Source organism: Podarcis cretensis (genome assembly GCF_951804945.1).
Source record: "Podarcis cretensis genome assembly, chromosome: 13".
Classification (NCBI taxonomy): domain Eukaryota; kingdom Metazoa; phylum Chordata; class Lepidosauria; order Squamata; family Lacertidae; genus Podarcis; species Podarcis cretensis.
Window position 1 is genome coordinate 41,467,445 of NC_137182.1, and position 23,988 is coordinate 41,491,432.

The window sequence follows — 23,988 nt, forward strand, 5'->3', positions numbered from 1 at the left end:
GGCTCCTCTCATGCTTCACTTCACCCTTCTTCTTCCTCCATCCATGCTTGCCTTCTTCCCTGCCTCTGTCCTGCCTCTCTTACTTACCACCGGTTACAAATGGGCTGCATTACCCTGTGCTCTGTGCTTCCTGTCTAGTAGCCAGTCCATATATGGGACTGCAGAGAGGAATGTATTGTTAGGATACGCATCGGTTTCTAAATTTTCCAACGCGCGGCAGTGAGGCAACGTTTTATGAAGTTGACTTTTCCTTGTTCCCTGTGTGAGAAGTCATATAACTGCAGGCCCCAAATCACTGAGAGATGATAAATTCTCTCTTCAGGAGGGAGCGAGCCTCCCACCCCATGGGTTTCCATTTTTGTATGTGCTTTGTTTGAGGTCTGTATGATAAAGTGGAGGAGACGTTTTTCCAAGGGCAAATAAGGGCACATCACCAATTAGGAAGTGAGAATTGGGTTACACCAACACAATCAGGAGATGCTGGTAAATGCAAGGGCGTTAATTGAGGGGAGGAGTTTCCCTCTTCAATGAACCATACTCAAATTATTTTATTTAAATTAAAACTGGGGAAATTTCTAGCATTTGTGGAATCTGACCTATGGGGCACAGACACTATTTTCCTCCTTTTTGAGGTGCGAAACTAGTCTCCTTCCCTTTCCAGTTTTTCACTTTGCTACCCCTCCCCCCCAAAAAAAAACCTCTCATGGGTGTCAAGTGTCAAGATTAGATTTTAAAATTGGGGGTCTCCAATGTGCCACCTATAGGCTGGGACTACCAAGCCCCACCCCAGATTGAAGTGTCCTATCCCACTCTCCAGAGCCAGCACATGCAATGGTTAACACAGTGCAGAAACACATTTGTATCATGCACCCATCCAAAGAAGTACCGTATGTCACCAACTTGAAAAGTTTGGAAAGCTCTGATCTAGCCGGTGTCCTTTGATGCAATACTACCCAGAACTCATTGAAAGAAGGTGATACATAAATGTAATAAGTCTTGGGATGGATTGTGGTTATATCATGTTTGGGCAAGGATTAACATAAAAGGTGCTTTAGCTCAAACATGCCTGGGAATCTCTCCATTGCAGGTGGCCATGCTGCGAATACTCAATAGGATTTGAAATGCAGTTTCCCAGCTCACGTTATCTGTTTTACACATCCAGGACAGAAGTCTGGCTTTCAGGGCTGAATTTTGCTGGGCCCAAGTTCCCACTGTTGTTTCAGTACTCAAAAGACTCTCCCAAGAGGCCTTTACTCAAAATTACAGGTGGCACACCTCTGGGGTGGAAGGACTCAAATCGATTTCAGCCAAAGTTCACTGTGGCTTAATTTAAGAACAGAGAGTTCTGCTGGATCTAGGCAAAGGCAGTTCAACATCCTGTTCTCAGAGGCCTATGGGAAGCCTGCAAGCAAAACACAAATGCAGCAGCTTTCTCTCCCCCACAACGCAGGAATTCTGCCCACAGCCTTCACTGGGTGGGTTTGACTTTGCCTAATTCTCTTTTAAAACAATCAGTTGGATTTGAGCCCAAGCAGCCTTGGATGGGTGGCGCTGTGGGTTAAAGCACAGAGCCTAGGGCTTGCTGATCATGTGGTCGGCAGTTCGAATCCCCGCGACAGGGTGAGCTCCCGTTGCTCGGTCCCTGCTCCTGCCAAACTAGCAGTTCAAAAGCACATCAAAGTGCAAGTAGATAAATAGGTACCGCTCCAGCGGGAAGGTAAATGGTGTTTCCATGCGCTGCTCTGGTTCGCCTGAAGCGGCTTAGTCATGCTGGCCACATAACCCAGAAGCTGTACGCCGGCTCCCTTGGCCAGTACAGCGAGATGACCCAAGTCGTCCACGACTGGACCTAATGGTCAGGGGTCCCTTTACCTTTACCTAGCCTTGGAACGTATGCAATTACCTATAATAGATGGGAGAGTACCTTCAAACATGCAGAGCATCACCACCCACCCTTACAAGAGCAACATCTGAGATTAGGATGGCGTTTTCAGGTCTAAGGTCGTTACCTTCAAAGGCAGCTGCATCCCTATAAAGTTGGTCCTTGTGTCTGCCTCCCCATCACCTTTTCCAGATCAAAGCCAGGAACCCACACAAGGGACAAGTGGCAAATCCAGTTCTTCAGCACAGACATACCTCTCTCCTTCACCCCAGGACTAGTGTGCTTATCTCCATTCTTGGTCTTGGCCAAGAATAACATTTTTCCAGGAGCCACTAGAAACTGGTTTTACAAGCCTGGATGCACAAAGACTGCATGCCAGATGGATGAATGTACCTTAAGGGAGAATAACTTTGGGTAATGATTACAAAAGCTGCCAAGTTTCTTCTGACACTTTGCTTAGTAAAGGTTTTATATACATGCCCACAGTGAGCACAAGACAGAAATGAAGAAAACCAGAACATCTCTGTGTTTGTAAGTTTTCAGCCCAGCAAGATTATTTGTCTCGAAGGGAATTTAGCTATATTATTACATTCAAATTCCCTCTTGCCCTGCAAAAGATTGGCCCTTTTAAAAGTCATGCCTCCTGCAACCCTGAGTTGCGTATCACTGGTTCCAACTTCGATCTCTTAAAATGTAGTAACTAGAATGTTGGGCCAATTCCAAAATTAAGAGCATTGTGTACGACACCTGTTGTTCTGCTTTTCTTCAAAGTCTGCAAGCTTAGGCTGAAAATACTTCAGCCGACCCTTCCTCACAAACTGAGGTTTATGGCCAAGCAGGTATGTGAACCCAGGTATCTGATCTAAAGCCCACAATCTGTTGTTACATCAGTGATCATTGCCACAACAACCTGCTCCTGTTTTGAGTCTACTATTTAATCCTCAAAAGATCATCTGCCTTACCAAAATCCCCCTTACTCAGCCCTTAGTCACAAAGGGTGTTGGTGGAATGCAGAGGGTTAACATGACAAGTGACATCACCACTGTTGTTACATAATGTCCAAAGGCAGACCGCACAGCAGATTGGATTCCCCGACAGCCGGAAACTGGCTATTATAGAACATCGTGGCCTCCAGTAATTGAATAGTTAATTTACACGGCATCACTATTAACATCTTTCCATCCTGGAAGACGGAAGCAATTAATTGTACAGATCTGTTCCCAGGCAGATGCAGCTGTCTCTAGGCTAAGGGAAGGTGGCTTTTACAGAAGGCTGGATGCTCTGCCCAAGGCTAACCACCTCCAAGGAGGAATGACCAGGCAACAGCTGCACACAGAGAAAGTCTGATCATAAAACTGAGGTTATCACTTGCATCCAGATTGAAACAATGGGGAGGGGGTCAGTTTCCCCCAGGAGTTCTACTGTTGTATTTGTATGGTCCATGCTGGACCTGCTATGCCACTGATGTGAAATGTAGAAAGACAAAACGTTTTAAGTGTGGTGACTTGTACAGGGTTTCAGAACTGTGTCAGAATTTGATATTTCTTACAGTTCCAGGAGGGATGGTGGAATGGTGCAGGTGCGACACACACACACACTCACACGTGCATTCTCTTAAGTAGAAGCTGGACACTCAATTTGGGATGGCAGGGTAGAGCTTGTTCTTGAACAATGGAAGTGCAACACTTAAGAATGATTTTAATATAACGGGGCCTGGTTGACGGTAATGAAACTGCAAAGGACCACTGAAGATGGATAAAGGACAGAGTGAAGGCAATTTCTGAAGAAAAGCTGCACTTGGGCTGTTGTATTACAGTGGTACCTCGGGTTAAGTACTTAATTCATTCTGGAGGTCCGTTCTTAACCTGAAACTGTAATTAACCTGAAGCACCACTTTGGCTAATGGGGCCTCCTGCTGCTGCCGCGCCGCTGGAGCCCAATTTCTCTTCTCATCCTGAAGCAGTTCTTAACCTGAAGCACTATTTCTGGGTTAGCGGGGTCTGTAACCTGAAGCGTATGTAACCCGAGGTACCAATTTATTTTAGTTTACAGGTTGAGACTTGCATGATGTTCAACCCATCACCAAACCCTGCCTCCAGGGAGCATGCTAGAGAGGAATTTCAGCAAAGCCTTCTCCCTGGCATGAGCATCATTACTGCTTTTCGTATGGAAGATAATTTAGCAACGTGAGCCTTCATAGTCAAGGCCAGATTACAAATTTATCAAAGTCAAAGAATATCAAAAGTATCTGCACGGAGCCCACTCAGATGTTATTAAAACCAAGAATCAAGCAAAATGTAAATGCAAAGACTGGTTTGTGACTTTAAGTTTGGCTTTAGGCATCAAGCTTCATTGCCTGTTCATTTGAGTCACAAAGGTCAAAGTACACTATTATGCAATGCAAAGCATTAATGAACTGTACTAGCGGCACACCAGTGTTAAAATGAATTCAAATTAACTTAGCAAAGACTGGATTTAGTAGAGTGCAGTCACTGCTGCTTCAAGACTACAAAACAGCAGTGTTTAACACAGAGGATGTAAAAAGGCTTTGGCCTTAATATCCAAGTTTCTGACAGCCAAGTACAATTGTAATTATGACTATGACATTTATATGTACATTTTTCGCTCTATAGGATGCACTTTTCCCCCTTCAAAAATGAAGGGGAAATGTGTGTGTGTCCTATGGAGCGAAGAAGCCATAGCCCCACGACTCTCCCGGCTGGAGGTGACGCGCGGCTATGGCAGGAGCCTCTATAGCCGCGCGTCACCTCTCCAACCGGGAGAGCGCATGCGGGGCTAAAGAAGCCCTCCGCGACCCTCTCCCAGCTGGAGATGTGACGCGCGGGTATGGCAGCAGCCTCTCCGCTGCGCGCCACTTCTCCCCAACCTGCTCTTTGGGGCTGGTGGTGGGCTCCCCCCCCCCCCCGCCAGCCCCAAGGAGCAGGTCGAAAGGAACCTGAAGCCTGCAGAGGAGAGGGGTCAGTGCGCACCCACCCCTCTCCAGGCTTCCAAGGTAGCCGCCTGAAGGCGACTGAACGCACCTTAAACGGCACCTTATTTTAGAGGGGGGGAAAAGGGGGAAATTCTCCCCCTCTCTGTGCAACGCCTCCTGCCGCTTCGCTGAAGGGGCGCTGGGCAGAGAGGGAGAGATTTTTTTTTTCTTGTTTTCCCCCCTCTAAAACAAGGTGCGTCCTATGGTGCGAGAAATACGATATTTTTTTCTTTAAACAAACCCAACCAGCAATTCCAGGATAGGATAAAAAGAATCTATTTTTTAAAAATATATAAGAAAATTAAACAGCACAAGAGGAAACTGCCTCCCCACCATGCTTTTGAGACTTTTGTATCCAAATCACTATGAATCACGTACATTTCAATGGCATTCCATGGAGATTTCATCAACAGCAGTGTATACATTGAGTCAGCTCCATCAATGTTAACAGCATAGCTAGACTTGTGCTTATTTATGTATGACATTAGGCTTAAGCCATAGGTATGTGAACCTCATAAAGGCAAGGGAAGGACTCTAAGGATGCCACATTGAAAATTTTTGGCTGCATTCTTAAAAATGAGAAGTATCTTAAAGGAAGTGAAACATTTCCACCCACCATGTACCAGCCACTGACTTGGTATGCAAAAATGCTTAACAGCAAAGGCTTGCTTATGTATTGAGATTTACCAAATCACGATAAATGAAGCACTCACATGCTCTTATCAATTCAGACATTACTGTTCTTGAGTAGTAAGTAACATGGACAACCCTCCTTTCATAAACACTACCAGATGATCCAAGAGTGAGTTGTTAAACATCACATGCCTACCATTAAACAGATTATGCTTTTAGCTATTGCTTGCTAAATCAAAACCAACGCAAGAGTCAAAAAGTGAGTTTTTCAGCTGAATGTAAACTTCCTCCCATACTACAACAGTTGAGATACTGTGCAGATTTGTTTTATAGCAATTCACATTTTTCAAATTTATGTTAAAGTAGGAAAATTTATACAAATACAAAAGCTTTTCAAACAATGCTTTTTAAACAGTATTGTTACTTTTACAAAGTCAAATAAAACAATGTTATTTTCAGAATTGACTGAAAACATCTTTATTATTCAAGTGCCCTATCCCGCCCCGCCCAGCAGTTATACATGCATGACTAAAACATTTTGGCTTTTAAATGTATAGGATTACTTCCAAATACAGTCAACATAAAATAGAAGGGAATACAAAGTTTGTACACAAACGCAGCAAGGAATACACAGGTTTGCAACGAAGTTGGACATCATACAAAATAAAAAAAGTTTATAAATTCACATGGTCTGGGATCCTATGCAGGCTCAATAGGGTCTCTCACGCCGGTCCTGCCTGTGGTCCCCTCTGCAAAGGAGAAAGGAAAGTTTACATTTTGAATTTGCATATTTGTATTGTTTGTTATACAATAACTATCAATAGCCCCAAGGCTAGGCTGCAAACCCAGCAAGTGGATCCAACAGTCACAACTTCAGCCTCCCTTTCACTCCCCAGAAACAGAATCCCTAGATTCCTATTCCTGAGCCTTTACAGTAGCCACCACTGAAGTAACCTTTACCTCGAATCCATTTTTCCTGGTCCAAAGCTGCCTCTGTCTCCGCCTCTTCCGCCTCTGAATCCTCCCCGGTCTCCGCCCCTGCCTCCCCGGAAGCCACCTCTGTCAAAGCCTCCTCGGCCTCCGCGTCGTTCTTCACCAAATCCACCTCCTGGGGAAAAAAGCAGATTTGTATTATGCAACTATTTTGAAATGAGAAATGTGCTTTTCTCACTAATGCCGTTGTGCCAAATAGGCAAACTGTGTATCTCACACAGACGGAAAAGAATCCGCCAGCAAGGGAACAGGATATACAGTAATTGGTTTCACACAGAGAGAAAAGTAAAACCTTAAACTCACCCATGTGTGGTCCTCCAGGCCCATCTGGCTTTGGTGCCTTGCACTGGTTGCATTCATTACGCCATGAGAAGTTCATATTTTCACATGTCCTAAAAACACATTTGGGGAAGACAGATGATTTAGAGTTCCAATAGTCATTAGCCCCATTTCTACCCTCATATCTAAACAACTAAAGCAGACTGCTTACGGGTTGGGGCATTTCCAGTCTCCTGCACGTTGCTGACCACCTCCTCCGCTGGGGAAGCCCCCCCTGCTGCCCCCGCTGGAACCACTGCTGCTGCCGCCACCTCCTCCACCACCAAATCCACCACGGCCCATGGGTCCTGAAGGAAAGAGGCATGTAAAAATCAGTGGCAGCAGCCAAGTGAAAAAGGATTTTTTGCAGAATGTTTCCTTGCTGATAAACACCTTATATTAGGTTACCTTTCTTCCCTAGAAAGACTGCAGTACCCATACCTCACTCAACTCCCTTATTTCAGAATGGCTGCACAACACAAGTTGGTCCTCCTCCCCCTCCCTTGCTGAAACTCAATACAGGTATAACAAGAGCCAATACTGCTACAAGCAACACACTTCACTACTTATCAACCACAGCAATGACGTGGAATATACCTCCTCTACCGCCACGGCCTCTTCCTCCACGGCCATTGCCACCACCACCGCCTCTGTTGAAGTCTGCCCTCCGGGTAGCAAATGATACTTTGATAGGGTTGCCTGAGAATTCTTTTCCTGGTTAAGAGAAGAGCAGGGGAAAGGATTACATTTCCCCCGATATAAAGATAGAAGGCAATTATTTCACTATTGGCACCTCTCCTCTACTGCACATCTATTTCTTTTTCAATATTTATTCATCAATTTATATCTCATCATTTCCCCACCCCCCCAGAAGCCTAGTAGTGGAGGCAGAAAGAAGCCTTCAAAGTACAAGCATAGGAACTCTTTCAAAAGTCAAAAAAAGTAATTCAAAGTCACCACCATACCATCAAACCAGTCAATGGCAGCCTTTGCAGATGGGGGATCGTCAAAGGAAACTGTGGCCTCTCCTTTCAGTTTTCCCGTCTCGCGATCGGTGTACAGGTTGATCATAGGCTGTCCTGTTTTCTTGTTTGTCTGTTTACAAAAAAAAGCACAAGATCAATCTACTGGAAAGATCTAATTCAATGTTCTTGCATCCAATTTTCAATACATGACAGGTGCCGACTACAAGTGTTTAGGGAGCTGCAATTGATGTGCAATGCTACTGCATGGAAATTACCTTTAAATGTGAAAGGTAGCTTGCCTATACAGCCCTGAAGGTTAATGAATGTGCTCATGAGGTTCTGGGCAGATTACTGCTGACATCATGAATTCTCCCTTGGAGTGTAAAGATATCCAACAAAAGGTTTGTCTACCAATTAGTCTCTGAAAGTAGGTAGGGCTAAAGCAGGGTAGATTTGATTTAAATCAAATCGATTTAAATCACTAGTCAGTAAGACTTGATTTAAATCTTTTTTTTTCTTTTTTTTACAGAAAGACTCATTCTTGCTGGTATAATCTTAATATTTACAACCAGATGAAGGTTTCATTTTTGGAGTAATAAATTTTCATAGTAGTTTTTAGTTATATCAAAAATTACTGATTTGGCTATACTATTAGAAATACATAGACAGATAATTATGACATTATTGTGAGGTTTAATAAGTTAACTGTTTATATTTGGACAACTTTTCTGCTGTACTTTATTGGAAGGAGAAAAATAATCATTTCCTGAATAACAATTAACTAAAACATTATAGCATATGTATCCATCTTTGTTAAGTGATGTGGTTAAACGATTAAAAAAAAAAAAACCTGAGACTGAGCTTTAGCACATGTGAAAAAACAAATCCTTATTTCCTGATGAATAGCGTTTGGACTATAATGTAACTTAAACAGAAAACTATCTTTAGAAAGATTTTCTCCAAAAGCATTTTATTTTAAAAATCCAATTTAAATTTTTAAAAATCTGTTTTAAATAAAAAATATCCAATTGATGCATCCTACCTAGCGCAGGCTTTTTGCACTGCTCTGACCAGTCAGTGTTTTGTGATTCTACTTGCCAACAGCAACTCCACTAGTAGCTGCTTTTTTTTAGCCAGTTCAGTCTCTCAACCAGCCCTTCAAGCTCTCATTACCCACTTCTACACTGCACACTTTACAACCGAAGAGTATAGTGCAACCTAAAAAATGCAGCCTTATTGGTAATGGGATCATCTCACAGGCATAAATAGCACAATTTACCTTAATGATGCCAATCTGCTTGAAGTAATCTGCTACCGACTCAATGGTTACATTTTCACCAAGTCCCTGAACAAAGATGGTGTTGTTGTCTGAGTTATCCTGCTCGCCAGCTGCAAGGAATGAGAATTAGCTCTATCTTCCATCATAATTTCTGCTTCCCAATAAAGTTCTTCCGACAGCCTCTAAATGAAAGTTCCAAACTTGTACTCCAATGAATACTGAACCACATGAAGCAGTTTTCCAAATTGAGACAAAATTTTGGTTACTGTCCGAAGACCTCAGTTGAACAGAACTCAAATCTGCACAATTCATATATTTTGCAGTTTACAAAGTTTGTGGGTTTTTAAAAGGCAACTTGATTACATGAAACTCTGCTGTTCACAGTAATACAAAAAAAGGGGAAAAAAAGAAAAGGTTTTAAGTGTAGAAAAGCAGCCTAAGGACACCATAGGCTTCTCTGGTTTTCCTTTGACATTTTTACCCCTCTCTTCAAAGTGGAAGCCTGGAAATACTTTTCCGCTGGCCTCACATTCAGGTTTGCAGCCACTTACCAGAATCGTGGCGTGATCCTTGATCCCGTGGTCCTTTTGCACATGAAAATAAGGAAGGAGAGATTCAGTTAGCGAGTGAGAACTTCCAAACTGTTTTCTCACATCAGCACCACCATCACGACCACATCAGAAACAGGCCAGTGTTGGAACATGTGCTGTTCCAAGGTGAGTTTTAGTTCAAAACAAACACTCCCATTCAGTCAGAAGTGGTCCACGTCTTAATTACAAGACTGCTTACTGCAAAACCAGTTACAACTCTTTCCTCCAGGTCATACTAGACCTATTTTTTTGCAGCTCTGCAGGGAGGAGCATGGCCTCCAGACACACACCCAGAACACCATTGGAGAACCACTATTTTGACATCTTTTATAGCATACATTAGCCACTGCTACCCAGTCTTCTACTGACCCTTGTTCAGTCTTTTAAGTCTCCAGCACCTTTGCAATCTATTCTGGATTTGGTTCATGAGACGAGACACTTTAATTTATGCACAGAGAACAAACCATCTTACACCATAGTACACATTTTGAATAAGCCCTTTAGAAATGAGAGCTTTATGTTCTTAGAAACCATCTGGTTATTTACTTGCATCACCACTCTACTATTAACATATACTACACATATGTGTATATATATATTTTTACCATTTCGACACCTTTTATTGCACCCAATCTTAAATTTTTGAAAGCATATGCCCAACACTGGTCTCAAATGCATTAACAATCCTATATAAGTGTGTTTTACTGTTCATGCCAAGCCTTTTTCAGCAAACCCTATGGGAACGTTCCTTAAAAAACAATTCTTTTGATTTGGTACAATCATGTTCAAAACGACCATTTGTGAAACTTCGTAATGTTAAAACCAAACTCTCTTAAAATAGAAGCCCATGAAACCACTTATTTGTGAAAGAGCTCTTAAGAGTTTCATACAAACAAAGTTACACTTCCAAGTTTGAAGGGAGCGGTCCCTCCCTTGATTCCTGTACCAGTAACTTTTTAAACAAGGTACCATAAACCTTTGTTTTACCATGTTTCCTCAGGACTGCATGCACTTCCATTAACACGCTTTAACCCAACGTTCTCATGTGTTTTTTAAAGGAGAGACAACAAACAAAACCAACACTTACAAAGTGATTTTCTCTCTCACATTCTCCCGCAAAACACGTCTTTGGATTACTGATTTTCTCCCATCTTGTTGCAAAACATACAACCAAAATGTACTGTATTGGCACCAAGAACTTGGCTGAGTAGAAAGCCCCATAATGTGGAAGTCAACACCACAGATACAACCAACCATTTTGGCATATGTGCCACAACAGGGGGTGCTCCCATAGGTTTTTATCTGATAAACGGTGGCTTTTCAAACCCTTTGGCATACAAACATCAGTCTCTCCGAAAAATAATATATAGAAATACACTTTTGCGGTTCAAGTTTTTGAACTCTTTGGACTTACCACCAAATTTATTGAAGCCACCACCTCGCTCACCACCGCTGAGGAGATAAGTTAGAAGATAATGATGCTTTTTTTTCCACGACTAAAAAGTTTTGTTGCTAGAAACTACACCAGATCCATTAAGATGCTGGCCAACACTTTTGTTTGGTTCTTCCTGAAGATCTAAAGACAGCCTGCTCCACCTTTTCTTTGCCCTTAGCATTTGTTTTTTTAAAAAATGGATCAATACACCCTTGAGAAGGTTTGCAAATGAAACAGCTCTAGTGTTTTGTCATTCTTGCTTCCGATCTTGAAACGTTACACGAGGCGTCGTGATGCAGCTTTCGAGACAATGCTGGTTTCCTTGTTGCCGTCCTATTCTTGGCATGATTGGTGAACCAAGCTCGTTTTTAAAATATTGTATACCGTGCACACTGTTAATTCCAGTTCACCCTTCTCAAGTTTGTGCCTTGTATTTTTGCAAAGCTTTTGTTGTTTACAACCCTAAATGCAGATAACTGCTTTGAAAGCACGTAAAAACCCATTCCCTCATCATAGCATATTCGTAATAGTACGTTATTTCAGCTCTAATGACTGCATTATCTGCCTGCCATTAAGATCTCTCTCCCTTCCTCAGACCCTTAACTAACATGTGGAAGGTGGAGATTTGATTAAAGTTCATTGACTTTCACACCTGTGGCACACAAAATGCAGAATTTGTTAACAGAGCAGGTATTGTTAACAGATCAACAACTTTTCATAAGCAAACAACACTTCAGCTGCCCCCACCTATACTCACCTCTCTACTATTTCATCTCTCCCAGTCAACAGGAGCCCAGAGCCAATGTTGCTTAGCAACCATTGCCTCGTCAAATACCAATTTTAACCACCCCTTCACCGAGGCTTAACGCACACCCAACAGCATTAAGGATACTGCTTTGCAACACATAAACCACAAGTACAAAAAGTCCAGCCGCTATCTGGGAAAACCAAAACACATCCTTTTAGCCTACATTGGCTTACACGGCTAGACCACAGCATTATGAGCATTATGAGCCCAATGAAAGCTGGCTTACAACCTGCATAGAAGCTTTGTCTTGCAAAATCTCTTACTGAAGAGTTTCATATAACCTTCGATTTATCAGCATATACAAACCAGGCCCCTTCAGTGCACCTCATCAGGTTAACACTGGGGGGTTGAAGGATAACCCTAGTGTCTAGATACCGATTTTCCCCCATAAGAAGTACTAAAGTTCTTGTATATATTTGTATGGAACGGCAACATTGCTCAAAGAGGACCGTAATTCACCTTTGAGGAACAGTAATTATGTTCATATCAAGTGCGCCTTTTGAGGTTGTCAACAGATCCAAGATGAAAATACGATGTTTTGCCCCATGCACAGACTTGTTACTGCAATGGTTGATTTTCATAAAGTAAGAGTTTTTAACTCCTTCACATGCAGACAAGGAACAAAAACCATTTTGACATCCATTTAGATTCACCCCATAGAGAAAAACACACTGACCCTTAGCAGCATACATGATGGTAGCCCACCCTTGATTACCAACAATTCTATATATTTCAGCCGTTCACACACTGCACCCTCCCAGAAGAGGTTAGCTTTTATGGCAAGTACTAGGAGAGATGCTAATTAAAGAAACCCACTCCCTCTCCCACAACTATGGACTGGACACCTACCCCATGCCTCCACGACCACCTCTGTTGCCACCTCTTCCACCACTCCGATCAAAGCCACCTCTACCGTATCCGCCACCGCCACCTCCTCCACTGCCTCTTCCACGGTTGCGGTCTTGCTGGCCGCCATATCCTCCTTGATCCTGGCTGCCGTAGCCTCCTCCACTACCACCTCCACTCATGGAAGACTGATCCTGTCCGTAGCCACCAGCTGGAGAAAGTTAAAAAAAAGGGGGGGTGTTAGCAATAGTTTCTGCTAGCAAAGAGACTTTGATTTTTTTGAGTGGGGGAAAAGAATGAAGATTCTACAGATCCCCTTGCTTCTCACTGGGGGGCAGCCATTGGCTTCTACACTGCACTGCATGAAATTTGGCTCATAGTACTCATGCTTGGCTTTTGGAAGGAAAGGAAAAAGTACTCACATCCACTACCACCGCCACCTCCTCCACTGCTACTGCCACTGCCATACTGACTCTGCTGGCCATAGCTTTGGGGTGGATTGTAAGAAGGCTGCTGCCCATAGCTGCTCTGCTGTTGGCTGCCATAGCTGGACTGCTGACCATAGCCTCCACTCTGGGGTTGTCCATAGGTGGAGGTCTGAGAGCTGGTACCGTAACTGCTGATTTCAAGGAGACACAAACAAAGGACAAAGAGTTCAATACACAGACCATCCTACAATACTGTTCTGGCTTTATACAAAGGCTGAGGATTTAAACTCCAGGATTCCATTTGGAATACTGCTTAAGAATTCAGGATGATTGTATGACTAAAGAGCAGAGTATACCTGGGGTTTGATCAGGCAAATTTCAGCAGATTTAATGTAAAAAAAGTAAAGCCTAAAGCATATGAAGAAGATTTACACCACTATCCCTGCTGTGAGTTCTTGTTGTTTGGGATTTCTCAACTGTTACCTTCCAGTGGTGGAACTGGCTGGCTGTTGAGAGTAGCTGGGATAGGATGACTGCTGTCCATAAGACGTCTGAGAAGTCTGACTGCTGCCATATCCTGTTGATGAGCCGTAGGCCTGTGGTGTTGACTGGGTGCCATAGCCAGCTGTTCAGAAAAACAATTCACTCTTGTTAATCTCAAATGGCATGCAATTTGTGTAGCAATAACTAATCAGTTCTTCAATAATAATATGTAACTGCACTGATGCATCCCGAGATGTGACCATAGAACAACAAATTAAGCAGTGCTGAGATGAGAGCATGTTAGATTCGAAGCCCTGCTTGTGCTTGTGTCACCTTTTTGCTACTTTTAAATGCTTCACAGGATTGCAAAATGAAAAGGCTGCACATTACAGCATCCGGAAAGGACACTTTAAGTACTGTGTTTTCCTTCCAGTCTCCTAGCTCCAGAAAGACGTGTGCTTCACAGCTTAGCCAATTTCCTCTCATATTTTCCTATAGTCATGAGAACAAAAAACAAGATAAGCTACAATACTCACAGCTTTGAGTCTGGCCATAGGAAGAACTGTAACTACTTTGGCCATATCCAGAAGTATCTGCCGATTGTCCGTATCCACCATAGCTCTGCTGCCCGTAGGGCTGGCTGGTTTGCTGAGAATAACCTTGTGTGGGTGGAGTTGGGTAGGCCCCATAACTAAGGAAAAGAGAAAAATATTCAGCAAAGGAACATATAACTAAACTGTAAACTAAATTCACAATCTTGCACTCCCAACCAGAATCAAGCTTGTCACTACCATTGTCGTCTGTCTTTTCAAATCCAGTGTGCTATGTCATTGCAGACATCTGACTGAACTCCTACTTCTGTGTTTCAATTAAGTCTGAACAACCACAAATGGGTAAGGAAAATTACAAGGAATGTTAAGACTAATTAATTGGTTCATTGTGGCATGAAGATACACACACCAACAATTCACTTTGTTCAAAAGACTAATGGCCAGAAATAAATTCCAATGCTGATTCTATTCAGAGTAGACCCACTGAACATGACTAACAGGTTCATGAATTTCAGTGGGTCTAGTATAGGATTTGGTGACTATAAACTACAAGTTTTTAAAACTGGCCTACTTTTTTAGTTTTGACAGAAGGCAAGTAAAAGGTATGTGATTGAAATTTATAAAGTTATGAATGACATGAAGTGTGGAGAGAGAGAAATTTCTCCTCTTGACACCAGAACTTGTGGACAGCCAAGGAAGCTGTGTGTTGAAAGATTCAGGACAGATAAATGAAAGCATTTCTTCTCTTCCACAAGAGGCAGCAATGACCACAAATTTGGATGTCTTTAAAAGGGGATTGGACAAACTCCTGGAGAAGGCTATCAACGGCTACTAGCCATGATGGCAATGCTTTACCTCCACAATCAGAAGTCAGCAATGCTTTTGAATACCAGTTGCTGGAAACCATAGGAGGGGACAGTGCTTTTGCACTCAGGCCCTGCTTGATGGTTTCCCACCAACATCTGGTTAAAGGTAAAAAGGTAAAGGTACCCCTGCCCGTACGGGCCAGTCTTGACAGACTCTGGGGTTGTGCGCCCATCTCACTTAAGAGGCCAGGGGCCAGCGCTGTCCGGAGACACTTCCGGGTCACGTGGCCAGCGTGATATCGCTGCTCTGGCGAGCCAGAGCCGCACACGGAAACGCCGTTTACCTTCCCGCTGGTAAGCGGTCCCTATTTATCTACTTGCACCCGGAGGTGCTTTTGAACTGCTAGGTTGGCAGGCGCTGGGACCGAGCAGCGGGAGCGCACCCCGCCGCAGGGATTCGAACCGCCGACCTTTCGATCGGCAAGTCCTAGGCGCTGAGGCTTTAACCCACAGCGCCACCTGCGTCCCCTACCAACATCTGGTTAGTCACTGTCAAAACAGGATGCCGAGCTAGATGGGCTATTGGCCAGATTCAACACTCTTCCTATGTTCTTACAATAGTCTTAAATCCCCACAACTCTTGGAAGCAGCACTAATGAGTTATGCTTTTGAAGGGAATCTTTGATTTTCAGTATGCTATCTTTGTATGGGCACTACTATAGCTTGAATTGGGGAAACTAATAATGTATGCTCTAACACAGCTAAAATTGAGTTTTATAACGTATATACACACTGAATAAGACAAAACCTTAAAAAAATATTATTACAGCTTCTCTGGGGATGGATAAAAGTAATCCATTTCAAAGTCTGTATACACTACAGCAAATTTTAACCATTTTTCTAAATTTGGAATCACAAGTTTTATCAGCTTCTTCATAAGATATATTTTTTCCCCAATTTTTTTTTCCAGTACGTACTACCACTACTTGAAAATTAGGATTTTCTGGTATTGGCAAATTAAGATTAAACAAACCACAGGTCGGATCTTGTCTACCTATTCCTCTGGGAACAGCTCATGGCACCCTAACATCCCTCATGTTTTTACAGAAGAGACTAGCATGACCTACTTCAAGATTACAGAGACAAGAAAAGCACTACTCGCATATGGCTAACACTGTAGTTATGTGAGAAGAGTATCACAATCTAAAAGCCTGTAAACATGCAATACATGGAGGATGAATTATACAATTGTTTATTTACCTTTGTGTCGCTGACTGGCTATAATCTGTAAGGGGACAAAATAAAAATGTTTGAGCTATGTTAAGAGCAGGATTCCACACAAGTTAACTAACTGCTACAGAGTAGAAATGATTCATATGGGATGGTGGATAAGGCACATTTGTCAAAATTGACATACATGGATGCTTGCTTCAGGCATCTACGCACTATGTGTATGAACAGAAGCCCCATTCAAATTGAAAGCCAAGGTGTGGGGGGCAAGTGCACCCCTGCCTCTCTACACTTTTAACTTTCAAGAATTCAGGCAAATACTAAGGAAAGGGTTCAGATTCTCATCGTAACACATTCACCTATCCAATGGGTACTGCACAAAATATATGTACATATGGAACGCTCTTGCTAGCTTCGTTGTGGGTAAGAGAAACTTTTAAAAAGCAAGGCTGTGAGGCATGAAGTTTGAGGGAAGAGATTAGGAATGAACAGCAACTCTGAACGTTGACACTTCTCATATGAAGCACTTATTACTTAGTTACATTTATGCCACTGTTGCCTTATTTTCAGGACTGTTCACAATAATCAAAAGCAGCAGTGAAGAAAAATCCAAAAATTTATAAACAGAACCCAACCATGTGGGTAGGAGGAAGTTGTGGTGTCATCAGAAAAAATGTGTATTTATATATTCCCCTTCCCCCAGGATTTTCCAAGCAATAAATAATTTTCCGCCATCCAAAAAACCTCAGTTTATGTGATGGTTAAAGAACCGATGTAATTCCATCGTCAGTAGGGAGGGAAAGGAAAAAAAATACCTGCGTTTTCAAGGGGTGCAAGAGAGGATAGTTACCCACCCAAGGAACTAAGACATAAGAGGAACAGCCTTTAATTAAACTCACACGAAGTTTGCTATGGCGCCGGGTTGTTACAAACAGAGCAGCCTGGTCCTTATGGGACCCAAACCCGAGATTTTAAGGGGAGGAGGGCGCTCGCTTGACGAGCGGAGTACGCGGGCGACTGACGTTTGCATTAACGAATGATAGGTGCAGGCGGTTGGGGAAGCACCCGGATGTAACACTGCGACAAAGACAAGCCTCACACGCACGCGCAACAACGTACGCGTTTCTCGTCTAGGCAGAAAAGCGCATGCGTGGTCGCAATTTTTACCGCCCCCACCTCCAATAAACCTTGCTACGCCGACCATCACGTCAGGCTGGATTTTTCCACTGCCCATACGGCCCCCCCTCGTCCCGCCCGTAGCTCAGGGGGCGACCGCGCGCATGCGCAGCTACATAACGGCCTAACCTCTCCGTGCCCCTGGAGTCTGACTAGGAAACCCCGTCCGTCTCTTCCCCAGCTTCCTAGTTCTCACGCTATCACAAAATGGCGGCAGACTGCGCAGTTTAGAGATTGCGGCGCGGAGCAAAGAAAAAAGGCCCTTCCTGCTCTCTAGAAGGCGGAGCCGTTTTTCATCCGGCACTACTTCTACAATAACGTCCACCTTTTGCCCTCGACTTTATCACCACCCCGTTATTTTTGGAACGAAAACCCCGAAGCCTCCATTTAAAAAGGGTCTTCTAGAACATTTGTCTAAAGCAGACGGGGAAGGCCGGAGAACCCTCCGCCCACCATTCCTGCCCCACTGGCGGGAGAGGGAAGACAGGCAGCTTTCGCCTCCTACCCTGGAACTGCAAGAATAAAAAACCCACGCAAAAGCCTCCTTCCCCTTCACCTGCCAAGTGCAGTGATTTTCCTATCGACGATTTAGCCTGAAACCCACCCAAGCCCCTAGGAAGGAAGCTCCCGAGTCTCGTCAGGAGGAGAAAATAACCCAAGACAAAAACGCCGTTTTTCGGAATTAACTGGACAGAACCAACCATTAAGCCTGCTCCCCCCTCACTTTACCCTTCCCTTTTTAACCCTCAGGTTAAACCCTTTTTAACATCAATCGACCTCCCGTTCCCCATCTTAGCTCCCCTGGGGGAAAGAAAGCAAAGGCTGCGGGGTGTTTCCCATTCTCCCCTGTTGTGACCCCGGTTGAAACGCGCCCAACGCCCTCCGCTGCCAACTCCCTTCTTCTCACCGTTGGATGCCATGGCTGCAGCCCCCTAAGCTTCACTCCTCAGAAGGGCTACGTAGCACCAACCTCTCCGCCCGCCTCGTCTCTCTTTCCCGCCCCCACACTTTGCCCCAAATATACCCTCCCCCTCCCGTTTCCTCTGGGCTGCACCATATCACATCGCAAGAGGGGGGGAGAGAGAAAGGAGAACAGGCGTTTCTTTTGTATAGATATAAATAAAAAGCAGGACTCCTACGCTTCTCTTCGACATGCCTTCGACTACCGAGGCGTCTCTTTTACATTTAGGATATGTGTGAGCCCGTTTGTTTAGGAATTAAGGGACGGCGGTTGCAACGAAACGGACTGCCAAAGGAATGTGGTTAGGGTCCCTGCTTATGTGTGCCACTAGCCTCCCCTGCTGCCCGAGAATGGTACAGTCCAGACTGCAGAGTGGGCGTGAGATTACAGAGCGAGCCTGGAAGCGACCAAATTAACAAGCGAGGGGGGAGAAGAGGGGGGGTCATGAAATAATAAATGCATTTTATTGAGCCGTCCAGCTTAAAAAAAAAGTGGGGGAAGAGTATTGTGGCATCTTAATGCCTTAGAGATTTACTATAACCATAATCCTTTCATAAACTAGATCCCACTTAGATCTGGTGATGAGGACTCTATTCCACAAAGGGTTGTGTCACTCGCTATAATTCTAAAATTAAAAAATTGTCCAGTAGCACCTTAGAGACCAACTAAGTTTAAAAAGGGGCTTTAAAAAGGGGCTACCTACCTCACTATAATTCTGTTAGTTTCTGCCATAGGACTCTCCTTTGTTTTGCTGTAACAGACCAACACGTTTGCCAATCAGGATTACTTTTATGGAGTTAACGGGTCTTTACAACAGACATGCAGTACTTCCAACGGGCAAGGCTTTGCAGTCTATTTTATCACAATAAAATACCACTATTGCTATTTTACAACTTTTTTACAGTGTGATTGCTACTCTTCATATTTCACAGGTGGGGATCTGAGAAAGTTTGGCTTGCCAAGTAAGTTTTGCACAACTGATCAAAGCAAATGAAATTCGTAAAATGTGACTGAACCACTCATGACTTCACACTTTCAAGACACAAAGAGACTGTCAAGCCAAAGCAAGTAGCTGGTGGGATCCCTCACTTGGTTCTCTCTCACAAAATCACAGAATCTGAAGGATCCCAAAGGTCTTCGAGTCCAACTGCCTGCGATGCAGGAATCACAGCTGAGATGGACCCCAAAGCCTTTCCTCCAGATCTCAGTTATGTCATTGTGGTCACTTGGGAGGGGGTGGGAGAGACATTCTGCACATGCACAGAGGCACCACCGTCTTTCTTATCACTTCATATGCTGAAGGGCTCAGTCCAGAGATTTCAAATGGATTTGAGAACAAATTATGCAATGGCTCCCTGCCACCACCAGACCCTGGTGTGAGGCCACCATTCTCTCCCATAATAACCTAACAACATAAGAAGAGCTTTCAGGATCAGGCCCATCAAGACCAGCATCCTGTTTGCACCGTGGGCAGCCAGATGCCTCTTTTGGGAAACTGACAAGCAGGATTAGAACATAAGAGCAACTCCCCTCCTGCGATTTTCAGCAACTGGTATTATTCAGAAGCATCTCTACCTCTGACCGAGGCAGAGCAGAGCCATCATAGCTAGCAGACATCAATAGCTGTCTCCTCCATAAATTTGTCCAGTCCTCTTTTAAATCCACCAAGTTGTTGGCCATTCCTGCCTTCTGTGACTGAGTTGCACTGCATGAAGCATCACAGCCCCCTCCCCGCACTCACCCAAATCCTTGGATGATGGGCTCTGTTATGTACTGAGCTGAATAGGATCCAAAATCCAGCAGTCTGATTGGTCCTAGAACAATAGGATCCAAAATCCAGCAGTCTGATTGGTCCTAGAACAATGCAGCAGTATGATTGGTCCGCAGGAGCCACCCAATCCAGCTCCAGGTGGAAGTGAATCCACAACCTGATTGGCCTACAGGAGAATCCCGGAATTAGCCAATCATGTGCAGCCCATTGTGTAAATAATGTATATAAAGCAGATTTTGTGGGGGAACTTCCATTCCTCCTCACCACTATGAGCTGAATAAAGAGCATTAAATCCACTCTCGACTCCGAGTATATTTCAGGCTCACCCGGGTCAAGCGACCAGTGTAGGTCCCTCCCTGCTGGGAGTCCACTGGGAGTGTCCGCTGAGTTTGGTACATCCAGTCCCTGTTTGCTGGAGGCCACTGCTGCTATGGCAGCTGGTCTTTGGGAAAAGAAGAGCCTGTTATATCAGGGAAAAGGCCTGTCTGGTCTCACTGGTCTTGTAGTGGCTAACCAGATGCCCATGCAAAGTCCACAAGCAGGACCTGGGCGCAGTAGCAACTGGTATTCAGAGACCAAGCGTGGCCTATCCCGTTTTGCTGCCTGAGGTGAAACAGGAAAGTGCTTCCCAGCATCCACACCCCTCACCATTTGCTGTCCCCGCAGAAGCCTTGCTAGCTGAGATCACACATGATTTTGCGGGCTCTTGTGAGATCTTGCCACCATACCACATCCTCCGACATTTCTCTGATGAAAATAGGAATGTCTCATTCCATAATGATTATTTTACTATTTATACCCCACACATCTTACTGGGTTGCCCCAGCGACACTGGGCAGCTTCCAACATATATAATAAAACATTAAACATTTTAAAAAAACCTTCCCCTTCAGATAGCTCAGGGCTTGGATAACTCCATGCCCTCCAACTTTTCTCCAATGAAAACAGGGACATCCTAAGGAAAATTCTTAAGGAAATCAGCCCTGAGTGCTCACTGGAAAGACAGATCGTGACGCTGAGGCTCCAATACTTTGGCCACCTCATGAGAAGAGAGGACTTCCCTGATGTTGGGAAAGATTGAGGGCACAAGGAAAATGGGACGACAGAGAACGAGATGGTTGGATCGTGTTCTCAAAGCTACCGGCATGAGTTTGACCAAACTGCGGGAGGCAGTGGAAGACAGGAGTGCCTGGCGTGCTCTGGTCCTTGGGGTCACGAAGAGTTGGACACGACTAAATGACTAAACAACAACAACAAGGAAAAGCAGGACATTCCGGGATCTAATCAGAAGTCAGGATGGCTTCTCTAAATCAGGGATGTCCCTGGAAAATAGGGACACTTGGAGGGTCTGCCATAACTGCTTCTGCTCACTTCTCGTCCATGACACTACCCCTTGGAATTTGCCACCCAAGGCAGCTGTCTCAGTCCGCCTCATGGGAACGGTACAGAGAACGCAGAAATTCTGGCTAGAAGCCTCAGATATCCTCATGCGCCATGAATTTCTTGTATGATCTTACTAGGGTATGGTCGCATAAATCTACCAAGCTGTTGGACCTCCTAAGCACCTGTTTATGAGTTGGGGTAGCTATATCTGTCATGGATGCTTTAGTGGAGATTCCTGCATTACAGGGCGTTGGACTAGATCCTTCCAACTCTACAATTCTATGATTTAAAAAAAAATTATTACAAGTGACATTTATGCTATTGCAATTTTCCCCTAAATGTTATCATTTTAAAATTTTTATTATCATCAGCAGTTTTACTCATCAAAAATCTGATTTCTCTGTTGCAAAATCTGTCGTCTCTCTTCGCTCCCTTTTGACATAACAGAAAACTTGTAGAGTATAATACTCGCAAAGGATTCAGACCTGAAGTCGGCTTCCTTTCCGCCTCACAACCCCCCCCCCCTTCTACTGCTGCGAAATGGTTCCTTCCGCTGAACTGCCGCTTTCTCTCTGTCTGTGTCCTTGAAACCGGTTCGATCTAGTTTAGAGGCCCGGCCTGTCGGCTTTTGAATGGCCTTCGGGCGTTGCCATGGTAACCGTGGAAATTAGGTCAGTGGCTCAGACAGAGAACATGGCTTCTTCGCCTTGCATGGCGATGGCATGAGTCAGACGAAATGAATCTGCCCCAAACGCAGGATCTTTTTCTCTCCCCCAGCCCCGCCCCACGTATTGTGCAGTAATTAATAAGAAATTAACGACCTGGTCAGGCAAAAATGAACAGAAAGCTTCTTCCCAGCGAGGAAATGCAGTGTTAGGAGATTTATTTGCCAATTATGCTTCTATTCCAGGCACTGGGTTTCTGTTCCTGAAGGTGGCAAACCACCTTTGAAATTTGGTTTCACCTCTTAACAGGCATTTCAAAAGTGAAAATAAAATAAACCGATGTTACAGTTTTTTGTGGTTGTTTTTGTGCAAGGCAAACACATACATAAGTATATAAACTACATGTCAGAAAAAGTACAGGAGAGCAATCCTGAAGCTATTTTGACTCTCCCAAATCATATTCTGTGGACATGACCAGTGCTTTTTTTACTAAAAAAATGTTTAGGGGTGCTCTCATTTTCATGCAAGAAAATAACCATTTTATAGTTCAAATCGGGGAAAATAAATACAGTAAATGGACAAAAGTGCAAAGAACATGCATTATCTCATATAACACAGCTGACAGCTCACAATAACTTCCACATGAGGTTGTGTGCACTAACATTTTCCCGATTCTTTTGCATGCTGTTGGTGTCCATCAGAGGTGGTAACAATGAAACTGACCAATTACCATGCTAGATTCCAACTTCTACTTCACACATTAAATGCTCACTTCCTTTTTTTAAAGTAATTTTTTATTAATTTTAACATATAAATTATAATACATTCCACAAAACTTCACATCTTATACAATCTATTTTTGGACTTCCATCAGCACTTCTGATGATCCACCATTCTTATCACTTCTTCTGCATGTCTTAAATTCATATTGTCTTTAAATATCTTAACTAACCATCCTCCCCTTTATCCAACATTAAACGCTCGCTTCCATCTGAGACTCAGGAAACACTGACAGGAAACGAGGCTGACTTCGGAGGTAGCAACGGAACTGACGATTATTATTATTTTTTTCGTTTCTTCTCCTGTTAGATTCACAAAATGTTTAGGGGTATGCGTACCCCTGCCTACCCCGATAAAAAAAAAGCACTGGACATGACCAAGCTAATATAGACATCGCTGAGAGAGGAGTGCAAACATGCTGGGAATGTGGGTTTGGGAGAGCATGTGATGCCCAAAATCTTCCTGACACAGCAAGAAATATATCATTCAGGGATTTGGAGGCAGGGGTAGATATCTTGGTGCCCTCCAGATATCAAAGTCCAGTGCCCATTAACCTCAGCCCTCACCCCTGCTGTAGTGAGTATTCTGTTACAGCCCTTACAACAGATAGATACCTGATATTTTCTCAAAAGGCATCAACCTCGTCACACCTGTTAATAAGTTCCATTATTTCTTTAACCCTTCCTTCAGGGACCTGTAACCACCATCTCTTTAAATGATTCGTGGTGTTGAAATGCCACCTTGATAAAATGGATACAAAACTTATGGAATATGCAGAAATGGTGAAACTTAACAGAAGAAATTAAGATAACAAACTCTTTATAAAAGAATGGAAATGGTTTATTGAATATTTACAGATAAATTGTAAACAGATTAAAACATTAGCAGGATTATTGTAATAACCTGCAGTTTTAAAAGAGTATATGTATTTACAGTAGATAATTAAATGAGTAAATTAAATGAATTTGAATATGCAGAAGATAGGGAAAAATAAATGTAAGGAACCACAGAAA

At 43.6% G+C, this 23,988-nt stretch overlaps 1 protein-coding gene across 3 annotated transcripts; it reads right to left on the reverse strand.

Annotated features, from left to right (window-relative positions):
• Window positions 1–5,318: 5,318 nt before the first annotated feature.
• FUS (FUS RNA binding protein) lies at window positions 5,319–18,442 on the reverse strand. Of its 3 annotated transcripts, none has more exons than XM_079951058.1 (15): window positions 18,323–18,442; window positions 16,270–16,294; window positions 14,189–14,343; window positions 13,653–13,794; window positions 13,164–13,360; window positions 12,745–12,952; window positions 11,067–11,104; window positions 9,614–9,646; window positions 9,063–9,172; window positions 7,784–7,913; window positions 7,416–7,532; window positions 6,991–7,126; window positions 6,804–6,892; window positions 6,468–6,615; window positions 5,319–6,256 (listed from the first exon to the last, which is right to left on the reverse strand). In XM_079951058.1, exons 1-15 carry the CDS (start codon window positions 18,333–18,335, stop codon window positions 6,217–6,219), a joined length of 1,581 nt encoding a protein of 526 aa, XP_079807184.1. In that variant the 5' UTR covers window positions 18,336–18,442; the 3' UTR covers window positions 5,319–6,216. The 3 variants fall into 3 exon arrangements, with proteins under 3 accessions (XP_079807184.1, XP_079807183.1, XP_079807182.1); XM_079951057.1 differs by lacking the exon at window positions 18,323–18,442 and adding an exon at window positions 17,416–17,488 and having other exon boundaries at window positions 13,164–13,357; XM_079951056.1 differs by lacking the exon at window positions 18,323–18,442 and adding an exon at window positions 17,416–17,488.
• Between the last annotated feature and the right edge of the window lie 5,546 nt (window positions 18,443–23,988).

Bases quoted from the DNA above. Each gene is read 5' to 3' on its own strand.
- FUS (XM_079951056.1), bottom strand. From the start codon at position 17,473: ATGGGCAGTGGAAAAATCCAGCCTGACGTGATGGTCGGCGTAGCAAGG. The intron at 11,105-12,744 runs GTAGGTGTCCAG...TTATCTCCTCAG, and splicing joins GGTGGTCGTGGAGGCATGGG to CGGTGGTGAGCGAGGTGGTG. The intron at 7,127-7,415 runs GTATATTCCACG...TCTTTCCTTCAG, and splicing joins AGGCCGTGGCGGTAGAGGAG to GACCCATGGGCCGTGGTGGA.